The sequence below is a fragment of the Amphibalanus amphitrite genome, unplaced genomic scaffold (genome assembly GCF_019059575.1).
Source record: "Amphibalanus amphitrite isolate SeventyFive unplaced genomic scaffold, NRLGWU_Aamphi_draft 000792F_arrow, whole genome shotgun sequence".
Classification (NCBI taxonomy): domain Eukaryota; kingdom Metazoa; phylum Arthropoda; class Thecostraca; order Balanomorpha; family Balanidae; genus Amphibalanus; species Amphibalanus amphitrite.
In genome coordinates, this window is record NW_024882286.1 from 6,708 (window position 1) to 19,833 (window position 13,126).

Consider the following 13,126-nt stretch of genomic DNA (forward strand, 5'->3'; position numbering starts at 1 on the left):
CTTCAGTAAGATATAAGCTAAATAATAGGATAGACTAACTAATTTAGACTTGTGTGGATAATCCTAACGTACCGAGAACAAGACGTTTCGTATTCGCCGTTTCGTACGTGTAAATAGTAAATTGTACTTGGTACGTTTGACCCCTACATGTATGAGCACTCGTCGGTGAATCAAATCAGTTATCGCTTAGAGGGCACCTTTCAGAAGTAGAAACTGTTTCTGGGACTAGTTTGTTTATTTCGCATCCATCATTCATGTTCTATGTACATTGCACACCGTTTTATCCAAACATTGTGCATGACACAATTATCGATTGTTTACCATTTACGTATTTACATAGCTTGGCATCACACTAAGGGCGCACAGAAATTGCATGGCACATCTATAACTTGAGACTGTGACGTCACAAGAGAGGAACGAAACGGTGAGGTCGTCACGATAACACTGACGTCACCGGTCAATTAACCTGTCAAATCCGGCAATTAAGTAACACTCGAGTAGGAATGGCGACAACTGGAGAAAAAGGGAGTGAAGTCGAATCATGTTTCTTTTATCTGAAATAGTGCATTCAGTTGCGCTGACGCTTAAGCGGATAAAAGGTGTTCAGTTACACTAGCTAACAACCACTTCTGGTTGAAAGGGTACAGCAAGAAGTAGAACACGGCGATACATTACACTCAATATCACATTAAATCGCAAATACTCGTCTTTGGTATCAATATGCCACCTGAAGCTTAGTCAGCGTGACAATCGGTTAAAAAGTCCGACTCCTCAAACCTGGCCTTTTCTTCTGCATTCTGTACTATACTTTCCAGATTCTCCATCAATGTATCAGTCTCTGAGGCAACGACAAAGCAAACGACACTGAACAGCCAATGTCTGACCGACCAAAGGACAGAGTTGCATCAGTCTCGATGTTTTGTTGCAGAGCGGGCTCAGTCGGGCAAACATCCAACGCCTGAATTCATCTCATCCAAGCACATGATCGAGCTTCCTTTGCATTACAAAAGGGTCTGACAGTCAGTAATTGCTTCGTCTTGCCAGCTAGGGCCTGCTCGCAGACCAGAAGTGGCTTGGAACAGACCATCGAGAGTCCAAGCATCAGTCAACCGGGTGACCAGCTCTAAAATGACTAACATATCCTGGCCTTCACCACTGCGATGGTCAGCACAATTGCAGTACATGGCGGTCATTGCATTTCGGCACCTGGTCGGGCCATTTCGGCACTATTTCAGCACCATGCCGGCACCAAATCGGCGCCTGGCCTGCACCATCTCTGCACCTGGTCTGTACCAATTTAGCTGCAGCCTCGCAGCCTCCAGTGAACCTGATCTGGAACTCTAAAACCGTCTCTCAGACCACTGGCGAGGGGTAGGAGACATTGAGGCGTGCCTGGGGAGGTGTGTACTTCAGGAGACGCCCGTCCTCCGTCCGACGGTGCTGCCGTCCATTCAGCGGCGGCAGCTGGTGGAACTCGAGACTGCGGGGACTGGAGATAGACGGCGCTGCACGTCGCGGCCGCGGCGAGTTGCGGCTGAGGCTGTTGAGCAGCTTTGGCCGGTTCTTGGGCGATCGTCCCACCGAGCGGAACTGCGGCTTTTCGTAGATGTGCAGCGTCAGATCGACACCGGCCGGGGTCTGGTATCGCTCGTCCGGAGCCAAAGGACGGCCGGCTAGTGGCTCCTCGTAGCAGTGCTCCTCGTACTCCGGCTCTGCCGGCGGGTCGTCGCTGCGCCTCCTCAGCTGGTAGCTCTCCGTGCGCTGCGGACGGGCCCGAGGCGAGGCGGTCACCACACAGCCGTCCGGCGCCACGCGCGTCACCTGCATGGCCTCGTCCGAGGCGGCGTACGCTGTGTTATCGTGGGCCGGCAGGAGGTGGACGCCGTCCGGGATTCCAGCCCGGTACGCCTGAGGAGAGATGGACGTGTACCCGACCGAGCTGTAGTCGTCTGGAAACTCGAAACTGGAGGCTGTGATGCTCGCGGACTTCTGTTCGACCGGCTGCACATGCTCGATGGTGTAGTGGTTCTCCCGGGTACGCAGGCCGGCCCAGAGGGCACGGCTGGAGCGGCAAGCTGCAGACGAGGCGGTGCTCGGTGGAGGGTACAGGACTGCCTCACACTGACCGCTGCCCAGCGGCGGTTTGTTGGTGTCAACTGAGTCCAGGCCCAGTCGACTCTTTTTCTGCCTGTGAACGGGAAATAGATGGGGTCAAAGATAGATAAAGGTGGTGGCAAGTACATGGGAGCGCCTTCGTGACATGAGTAGAGCGGAGGACGATCCAGCGGGATTACAGCCGGTTTTTGGATTCTGCTTATGTGCAGTTCTGAGTCATCTCTGTGGTTTTAGGATGGTCAGAAATCACGTCACACTGGTCGGACGGTTCAGAGTTGCAGAGAAGCTCCAAGAATTTCATCTGAGCTCTGCACCGACTAGGAAGACAATGCAGGGAAGGAAACATCACAACAGCACAGCACACGAGATAAACGGAATAGGCAAGTGCGATATACTCGTATAATCAAGAAATCCTTGATGAGCTCAACCTTTCAATGAATTAAATGGATGTCAAATAGGCATGTACATAAGAAATTGACGTCCAGCTTTCCCGCCGGTATGCGGGTCAAAATAAAGAAAAGCCAGCTTGATCTCGTATGTGCATGATATATTCAATCTTTCACTTACTCTTTCAGCCTGAGGCAGAATATGGTGAGTAGGATTCCGAAGAGGGTGAGACCAACACACGCGCAGATGATGACAAAGAACCACGTGTCGTCGATTGCCGGACCTGTAACAAAAGAAAGGTGCGTTTGTAAGATGTGGGAAATATACCACGTTCTGCATGAAACGGAGTCGCATGACGTTAATCCATGACTGCTATGATGTGTCCATATCACCAAAAATTATAGCCATGACACGCATCAGAATAGGCCACTGCAGCTAGACAAAGGAGAATGCCTAAGGTAGAAGTCAATTTCAAGATGGCTTAAGCCATTTGTTTTGGTTAATACCGTCAATCGTCATGTCTATCACAGAGCACAAGGGTGGACCTCTGGTGATGTTCTACTGCATATTTAGTCTGAATAAAATATCACTCATGATTTCGGCCTAAAGGGCAGACCGAGAATGGATCGAGCTAGGAGTGCGCCCGGTGATGAGATCCCTCGCCAGGCCAGCTCTGTCATTTCATAACAATTATGTAGTTACGACCATAATGATACCAAATGACTATGCACGTCATAATGAAAATAAAAACCTCTCCTGCAAATAGTTAATGCTGTCAGCGGGCAATGTTTGACGCTGTGCAACAGGCCCGAGCAGATATATGTAACGTCCCAGCAGAAGACTGCGATTTCCTTTGCACCGGACTGGACCTGATGACTGGGATGTTTGGTCACTCATACACATGTATCCACTTCTTGGATCCATTTCTGCACTTAGCCTAATCTGGGATCTCTTTCGTTCGTGACATGGATGGAAACTCTGAAATTGACGACATACAGCGTGAGAGTTGTGGTTCCTATTCACGAGGCAGTAGGCACCGAAACATGGAATCTCGGAGATTGAAGTTGTAAAGAATTTCTGTAACAAGAGTAGGACGAATTATATCCACCTCATGGTCGTAACGCTATTGACGCTTATTCCATGTGGATGTGATTAAGTTGAGTTTGCTTTCAAGTAGGTACTAAAACATCGTGACAAAGCTCGAACAAATATCACGGGTATTGACGACTGTATAGTTTGTGGTGATGAACCAACACGGTTTGGTGATTAAGCACTTCTAAAATCCATCAGAATGGCTGTACACGAGGATTAGAGCGTCATAAACACGGGAGCCGACTTCAAGAGAGACTCAGTCATCCAATTATCACTAAAACCTCAGTCACGGATACTACTATCCAAGGGTGTTGCGTGTGACTATTTAGAGAGCCTGCTTTCAATCGTAGGTCCTCAGAAGGCAGCCCTGCCCTATTCCCACGATATGATACACCTGCGCAAAGCCTCCATCCATTAACATAATCTTCTGAAGCATTCCGAATGGGCGGTACTCCACCCTTATTCGATAATGCACCGATTTCGACCACCTGCAGGTACACACAACGGATTTACATGCTTCAAAAATAGTCTGCACCGTCCAAATATGGGATCGGACATACCAAATGTGTTTTCTCTATCTCTCTCCCTCCTCTCTCTCTCTCTCTCTCTCTCTCTCTCTCTCTCTCTCTCTCCAATCACCCCCCCCCCTCCTATCCCCACAAATGTCACCCATTTACAACCAGCGGCAGCGGCAGCCCATATGGCCCAGATCGACCAGCAGCACCTCTTTTATGGGGCGCCCGATCACGCGCCGGTAGCGCCGGCTTTGTCACTCGTGCGCCGCCACTGCCACGCCACGCCGCTCGTGACGCGAGAGCGCCACGAAAGCCGCAGGCGCTCCGACTTCGGCCGGCTGGCCACTATTCGGTATGCGGCCCTGGGGCAGTTATCAGTAAGGAACTGGAACCCACGAGAGATGCAGTCGCCAACAAAATTGAACTTCGAAACGTTTAGTAAGAGTGAGGCTCGACCGGTCGAATGCATCAATCTGTTAAAATGTTCACTCCTGGTAAACGTACTTGAAAAGAATGTTCATGATTTTGTATCCAAGCCAAAGATAACACCCGAAACGGGCATTTTGATGCTTATATAATTCATCTCTTCACCATTGTCACGCAATGCGCAACTCCGCTCCTCTCAGAATTCAGAACTCGTTGAACGGCTGCCTCGTCACCGTCTGCGCTCGGAACTCACACCCCCCCCCCCCCGGGCTGTGGAGAGCCATCACTATGCACGTGACGCCACCGTTCGGTCTCCACACCTCGTGCTGTTCGCCCCGGGCCGCATATTTACGTCTGGACAACGAGTTGCGGGGAAAAGTGCCGATTGTGTTGCAGTTTTAGGAGCCGGTGATTAGGCTGGATTTTTGGGTTACTTTTTCGTTCCGATTCATGTATTTCATAGTGTTTGGCTTTTGAATATTTTAGTTCTTTCAGATAAATATTACTTGCCTTACAACTTTTGTAAAAACGTTTCATTTTTTTATAAGCCGACGTTCAGAGTCCTAAAAATACATCAGCACTACAATCAATGTAAACAAACAAATGGAGCACCACTTGGCTCTGTTCCAAGGCCATTTTTTAGTTTATCTGGTGGTTTTCTTGCTCTTGTACGTCGTTTTGTTGGATGTTTTGAATCCCTTAAGATTGACTTATATCATATTTAAGAAGCATGTTGACTGAAAACAATCTGAAGTATCCAGGAGGCTGACAGAGGTCCTGACTACTGAGCAATATCAATATCAAGTTGAACAAATTATGAAATTTTGGTTGATAAACGCAAGTTGATCGGGCTCATATATCAGCAAGAAAAAGTAAAATTAAAAGAGCTTAGGTATTGTCCAAAAACAAGCTATAATATTGCAGACCTTGGAGCAATACTGAAGAGCACGCTGAGCAGGATCGTGCCAGAAAATGTTGACTGATGAGCGCATATTGATGTATTGGTATGAATATTGAATGATAACTTACAACAGCAAGATAAATTAGTGCTAACTGTCAAGTTAAAATCTAGAATGAATGGACTTGGGCAGTTTTACTATGCTTAAATGCTATGCAGATTGTAATGTGCATCAGGTACTCAGTGTCTGGCAAATGAAACAGGCGATCATTCCATTGCTACTGGAGGAGAAAGCTTGGATCACTAAATCCACTTTATGTTGATTTTGATGTTAATCATCATAACTGTATTTCTTGAAAAAAGGATTGTAGTAAAATTGTCAATGTGACAATCCATGCAACAATGTGATCATATTATGTGTTCATAGTCATTCGTGATAGTCATTATTGGTCCAATATACAATGACAAAGCTCTCAGTCTCAGCGTTTCTTCCTGTGGATGGCCAGCAGTGACTCAAAGCTTAGAAGTATTAGTTTTCTTCACAGGGCTGGGATAAACAGTACTGAGGGTAATCTTCCACCAAGGAACTCCACTTTGACATGGTATGAGATGTAGGCACAAGTAGGTAGGTGCTCAGTTCCTACTTCCTATAGTCAGTAGTTGTGTATGTTTACCTAAGATCAGATTGTTAGTTTTTTAATTTGCCAAATGTCCATAAAAATGTGACCTGAGCAATGAGCATACCTGAACCTGACTAACCTGACAGCTGACCTAACCTCAATCATCACACATATTTGCAGCCTACCCAAGACCTGCATGGCAGTGGCACCCAGTTATAGGTAGGTACTCACCCTAACTCAATCGTACCTGCTAACCTCCAACTTGCCAAAAGTAAGCTCACATTGCCACGCTGTGTCCAGGGAAACAGTCAACTGAGGAACTGGCTCATTGGGTGGCTGGTGTGAGACTGTGCATTTAAAGTGTTTCTTCTCTGAAGCTGCTCTGCACTGCTGTATGTCATGTTAGATGCTCAGAAAATGTGGGAAATGATTACTAAGCTACTTTAGTGCTTTGTTAATGCTCGAGACATGAACAAGTACAGATCCTGCAGGGTACAGCTATGAGTTAGGTGCTAACTGCTAGGTGAGTATGTTATGTGAATGTGCTGTTCCCTGTTTGACCGTAAGTATGCAAACAAGCACAGGGTCACAGTTATATTCAATCTCCACATAAACATACAACAAAAACGGCCATATAGCCTTACTCCGAACACACCACAGATAACTTAAGCCTTTGAAGGCACAAAAATGTTTTGATTAACAGGACAGGTTTACAATATATCCTCTGTCCTTGGGGGATCTTGCTGCCAAGTTGAGGTATGATGACTGAACTTCAGGATTGATCAACCTTTTCTTAGCCACTGCTTAGGTATATACGAGAAAGACCAAATGCTTGTTTGGTTTGATTTACAGGACATGTATACAATATATCCTCTGTCCTTGGGGGATCTTGCTGCCAAGTTGAGGTACGATGACTGAACTTCAGGATTGATCAACCTTTTCTTTGCCACTGCTTATAAACGAGAAAGACCAAATGCTTGTTTGTAAACTGCGTTGAAAATTTAATGATCCACCTTCAATTCTGACATGAAGGCACAAATGAAATAGTTCCCTCTTCCTTTGGAATACACAAAGCAAAATATTTAATAAATTTTAGTGGATGGACAAGAGCAATTAGTATAGCTTAGTAGCTGGCACTGTTGATGAATTACACTGACGCTTATTCGCTTCATATTTTGTAACAAACGCGCTAAAACTGCAATATAACAGCACTATATGCTTCTTGACAAAATGCAATAGTATTAAAAATTTAGCCCTGATGGCATTCATTCTTGGTGGAAACGTAATTACAAAATATTTTGTAGTAACTATTAAATTCCGGCCGAAAACAGTGCACGATTTAAAAAAGAATCATTCCAATGGCGGTCCATTCTTGCGGTCCTGAAATCGCCACTATTTCCGGCCTCTCCAACGCAACTCGTTGTCCAGACGTAAATATGCCCCCGGGCCACGCTGTCCTCCCTCCAGGAGACGCCGTGTCTTAATTAGACCTGGCGACTGGCGGGCAGGATGGGAAGCTGGGGAGAATGGCGTGTCGAGGTAAGAATACACGTGGGTTGTGCTGCAGGGTATGAGCAGCGGAAGAAGAGGGGGGATGAGGGATGGATGAGGAGATAAGAGATAGATGAAGGTAGTGAGGGAAATGATAAGGGATAAAATAGACGATGAGGAGAGAGAAAGAAGGGAAAAGGAGAGGAGAAAATAAGGGATGCGGGAAGGCGGAAGAAAGATGAAAATGAGGGAAGGCGATAGTTGATGGGTAGGAGAGAGAGAGAGAGAGAGGGAGAGAGAGAAAAAAGAGAGAACGGGATGCTATTGTTCAGGCCCCTGCACAATGCACATGCCACGGTGGGCACTGGGCAGCCTATCAAATCGGTGTAATCATTCGTGTTTCCTCTTTGTGCATACCGTTGCTGACGGTAAACACTCTCATACGTCAGCTCACTCGGCTCATCACTTAAATACTATCCGTGCAATATAACAGGCTGTGCACAACTAGTCTTGAATACAATAGGAATGACGGGTAAATGTTAGTGTTTCATGGGCCTCAAGCAACGGAGTGTTTGGCGGCTGCCGCCAAAGACAGTGCAAACATTGCAACAATGAGCACTTAATTAGTTCGCCTATTCGCTGTTAAGGTCGTTACACATCTTAGTCCAAGGAAAGTTTCCTCTTTTAACTGTTATACCTTGAGGCTAAGACGAGCATCTTGATGCGATCGCAAAGCATACACCAATGTGCGATTGGACGCCACAAACCCATCACTACACCACCTTGAACAAAGTCACCACCAGCACCGTCACCACTGCCCTCCCCTCCCCTCCCCCCCTCCGCCGGTTCCTCCTCGGTGATTAGCACCTATCATTAATCACCGGTCCGGCCCGTGCAGCGGCGCTGCAACTGCGCGGCAACTTCAACTGCAACTTTGGACGATCGGCGCGGCTGCAGTGTGGGGCTGGAGGAGAGACGCAGTGGACGGTGGTGGCGACTGAAGTGGTAGACTGTGGTAGGGGTCTGAGTAGACTGCTAAGGTGGGACTAGGATTGTAGACAGGGTTGGGTGGGTGAACGGATGAGTGGACGAGGACCTGATGAGCTTAGTGGATTGGTGCTGACTGCTGACAAATTAGTTATGAACAGGAGCGGACGAGTGAGGACAGATCGGATGTGCAGACTATACAGAGAGTGGTCAGAGGTGGACTGGACCGTAGATCAAATGCGGACTGGTAAAGGTGGACAGATGTCGACTGGGAGCGAAGACATATTTGATGTGGTCTGGTGAAGGCAGACAAACTGAAAGATGGGAAAGGGACACACAAATGCATAGAAGAGGTGGATTGAATGGTAACGCTATAATGGCAGCAGTAATGTCGAACGTAGACTGTTAGAGGATCGTGGGTAACTGACCATCAGAGAACCGTGAGTAAAACTGCCAGCTAGCCACGAGTAGCTAAGCGACCGTCAGAACACCGTGGGTAAGATCTTCGAGGACCAGACAACTGACCGCTGACCGCCAGCTCAGCGCCATTTACGGGCCATTAGTGAGGCAGTGTAGCGAAGCGGCCCATCCGACCATGCAGGCAGGGTCAGACGAAGAGGGCCGCCCGGGCGTTCACTGGTTCTGTTCTGGTCCGCTGGACTGGTACAGAGTACTGGTTCTCCAGACGGAGCAGGAGGCACAGTGTACTGGTCGGCTCGATGGCTTTTCGTAATATGTAATGCACAGGTCACCTGTAGCCAAAGGCAGCTTTATCCATTTTTCAACAAATGAGATGAAATCTTCTCTTGCTTGTGAGGAATATTTTAAAATATCCGATGCCGAAACTAAGTGCTATGCACAAAACCGACCCTACAATACGCACTTCTGTGTATCATGATGTAAGTGAAAATGGTGTATGTTTCTTTTTGTTCAGGTCTTATGCCCTCTTGTGCCTTACGATAACCGTTAATTACGACGTTAAACCGAGCCGCTGTGGGTACAGCTGATGGCTGTCGTTGGTTTGTGGTGACAGTAAGACGCAGAACAAGGCTGTTTTTGCTTGCAACTGCCATCCCTAAGCACCCGAAATGCTGTAACCCGAAACTAATCCTCCAAGGTTTGTGTGCATTTGTTGAAATACAACCTTTCATAACTTATGACTCTCCTACAGCAAAAACGCAGCGAACAGAGGATCACATTTTCTCCTTGAAGGCGTCAGAGCTTAAACGTGTCTCCAAAAATGCGCATTAGCTTCCTGTCAGAAGAGTGTGGTGAAGCACCTTGTACCGCCAGTAAATCTTCTTTGGCCTTCGACTCCAGCTGAGACATGATGGTTGGTGTACACTGTACTGTACATACAGGTGTGCAGACTGGCCGCTGAGCCATGCTGAGATGATGGTCGATCGAATCTACTCCGGGTCATGACCCCGAGCACATGGCCGGAGCGTGGCGCAGTGGGCTCGGAAAGGCTCGGAACGGCTCGGAAAGGCATAGCAACGTGCACGAGCAAAAGGGGAGAATGTAGGTAGAATCGTCTGAAATGGCAGACTATGCTGCTGTGGAAGGTAAAAAGACCAGCAGAAACTTTGAGAATTTGACATTCAGAAATGAGCGTGAGCTAAAGTAAGTTCATGCGTATGCATTTGAATTTTGACGTGTGGCAAGAGCAGTTAATTAACGCGTATGCGACTATATGTGTGATTGTTAGCTCGTGCTGTAGAAACTTGTGAATCACACTCATAAAATAAAAACCCGATGTTTTACTAGAGTTAAGGGAATGTTTCACATACTTGGTCACGCAAGAAATATTACAATGCATTATCTGGCCGTGTCCGTACAAGTTTGGGCTGTGTTAGGCCGAATCGAACCAACGGACACACCCATTCGGTGTTCAACCGGTGTAGCTGTCATTGAAACACCATAATGCAATTAAGAGCGGGCCGTCTTGAGGCGAGAGACTTGTAATGAAATGTCTTGAGCATACCTTATTGCCAATTACCGGCTAAGATAGGCCAGAGAACAAAAATCATTTTTCAAAATACTTTGAAAAAGTATTACCTGCGACAGAGTGAAAGTGAAATATCCACTCCCATCACATCTCAGATTGTAAATCCTGGGTATAACGGCATTGAACGGTGTGTGAACCTTCACCACCTTCACCAAATTGACTGTGCCGAAACATCTTCGAAATGACTAACTGTTACTAAGCTTTCAACATCGAAATCAGATATAAACGCTGGTAAATTAAAAAAAAAAAAAACTCTGCTGAGCTGAATGAATTCCAGAACCAATATACCACCTTCCAAAAATATTTTCAGATAATCCGTTCCGTCCACTGACCTCCCACACCCTCCCACCCCAGCCCGTCCACACTGTCCACTGACCTTGCCGCGGCATCTCCACATAGTCCACCGCTCCTCCGGACGCCCAGCGGCAAAGTCCACAGCTGTGGTTCATGAGCTGCGGCGCAGATTCGGCCAGGAAGGAGGGCAGCGGCGGCGGTGGCAGCGTCAGAATCATATCCGGAGGTGGACCGAGCTCCTCCAGCAGCGCGCACTCGCCGCCGGGGCATGAGGTGTTCGTTGGTTCCGACCAGACGTACGGAGCGCCGCCGCCCGCCGGCACCGACACCTCGTAGAACGAGCTCATGACGTCACTGGAGTGGTCCGGTGACGTCACTAGAGTAGCTCGATAGACTCTGGGGACACAGAGAGAAGCAGTGTTAAACTGGTGATCACAGAGCGTTGTGTTATTCTTATGCTGTCACTGCCTGGCACGGATATGGTGGCATATTTATTTTAGGCAGTCGAATAGAAACCAAATAGGATGCTTACAAAATACCGCTGTGAAATATCTTATCATTAAATCAAATTATGTTTATTCATCGGAGATCAAGCATCCACGTAGCTGATCTATCAACATAAAGAGCGAAAATTAGTAACTCGATGCAGGATTTTGAAGTACTGCGTGGTGTGGGTAAAAGTGTAACTGGAATGGCGGACGAAATTGCTGGAAATTGCAGGAGCTCTCTGGGATAGTGCCCCAATTTAGCCCCATTTAAAACAATACCAACAAAATGGAGACGGATGTGAGCGAGCGTGAGTACCGTCTGTTCAATTATGAGCAAACAGCTCACCGAAAACAATGCTCCCAGTGTTATGGCACAAAGACGGAACGTGTAACCTGAGCTTCATCACAGTTACGTATGGTATAATTCAGCGACAAATTGTTCATAATATCTCGGTAATTACAAGTTACAAAACTGATTACTTAATAGCCGCCTGGCCAAAGAGCCTTCACATTGGCAAGGTTGCCTGCGCTGCGGTTTTGAACTGCCATGTGGGCAGGTGACCCAGGCGGGCCTACCCGGCCTCCACACCGACAGCGCCGGCGACAGATGCCGCCTTCTGCGCCCGACAGAACAATAGACTACAGATGACTGTTCGCACGATCAAACAGACCGGCCCGGCCCGGCCCGCTGTCCTAACGACCACTCCTTTGATGACCATTTCCTCTCGTACAGTCACTAACGCAGTTAGTCAGGGCGCCAGTTTTTGTTCGGATTCGGCGGTGCACCAATAAAGCCATGAATTCAGTTGGAGGTGGGTGGGAGCGGGGCGGCGTTTTATGATCTCGAGACAGCCTTTCCGTCCCCAGTCACAGGCGGTGGGAGCACCTGCTACCACCGTCTGTAGACAGTCCGGTTACCGAGTTTTGTCGGTCTCTTTGTTTCTTCCGTCACGGAACAGGTCAACAGTGGGGTGGTGGGTTTGTTTAGTTAACCGTTCAATCGACCAACTAGCCAAATAAACAGTCATTAGGCCCCCCGTTGCCCGCGCCACTATCACCAAGCGTTCGCCTCAGTTGGCTGTCAGCGGCCGAAACCACTCGCGTCGGCTCGTTTGTAGGGTAGGACGGCCCCTAAAAAACGCACCGACGGAGTGATAACGACGAGGTATATGGTCGGGATTAAGGATATGCAGGTTTGACGAATCTCGAAGTCGCATCTATTAAATAGGTGAGGGTGGGTGGGAAACTTCTCGCCCACTCTCTGCTCCACTCGCCGTCCGTCGCAGTCGACGACTGCCGTTCGCGCCTCTCGGCTCTCCTGCCAGCGGCGCGCCCGTTCCTACACTCCCCTTCGCACCACCCCTAGTCAGGGTCTGCCCCGCGTCTGTCGGCGGGGTGATTTATCTATCTCCGACCCCCGTCTCCCTTTGCTCCGGTCACGTTCAGTGGCGCCCGGGCAGGGTCCTAACCTTCCATAGCCGCGTCGCCGCTATGAGTTGATTAGGCCCCCCGTTGCCCGCGCCACTATCACCAAGCGTTCGCCTCAGTTGGCTGTCAGCGGCCGAAACCACTCGCGTCGGCTCGTTTGTAGGGTAGGACGGCCCCTAAAAAACGCCAAATACACCCAATGGAATGAAAAAGTCTTAGGCTAAGCGTCCGCTGCCCACACCTTTCTCGATCTCTGCTGAGCAGTTAATGGTTTGACCACGAATCCGGGCACATGCCGCATGCGGAAGGTTCCCAGTGTGTTCCGCTGGCGATGCCCGGTCTGTTATTGCGGCATGGCTCTTGGTGGTGAGTTTGGG

The 13,126-nt window shown here is 48.3% G+C and overlaps 1 protein-coding gene across 3 annotated transcripts in view; it reads right to left on the reverse strand.

Annotated features, from left to right (window-relative positions):
- Positions 1-214: 214 nt before the first annotated feature.
- Positions 215-13,126, reverse strand: part of LOC122366254 — a 39,011-nt gene continuing 26,099 nt past the window's right edge. For all 3 annotated transcript variants that reach the window (XM_043338262.1, XM_043338263.1, XM_043338261.1), the window contains exons 2-4: positions 10,916-11,229; positions 2,683-2,785; positions 215-2,188 (exon numbers count right to left, since the gene is read on the reverse strand). In XM_043338262.1, coding sequence (XP_043194197.1) covers positions 1,354-2,188; positions 2,683-2,785; positions 10,916-11,180 — 1,203 coding nt within the window. In that variant the 5' untranslated portion in view covers positions 11,181-11,229 and the 3' untranslated portion in view covers positions 215-1,353. The remainder of the gene's footprint in view (positions 2,189-2,682; positions 2,786-10,915; positions 11,230-13,126) is intronic.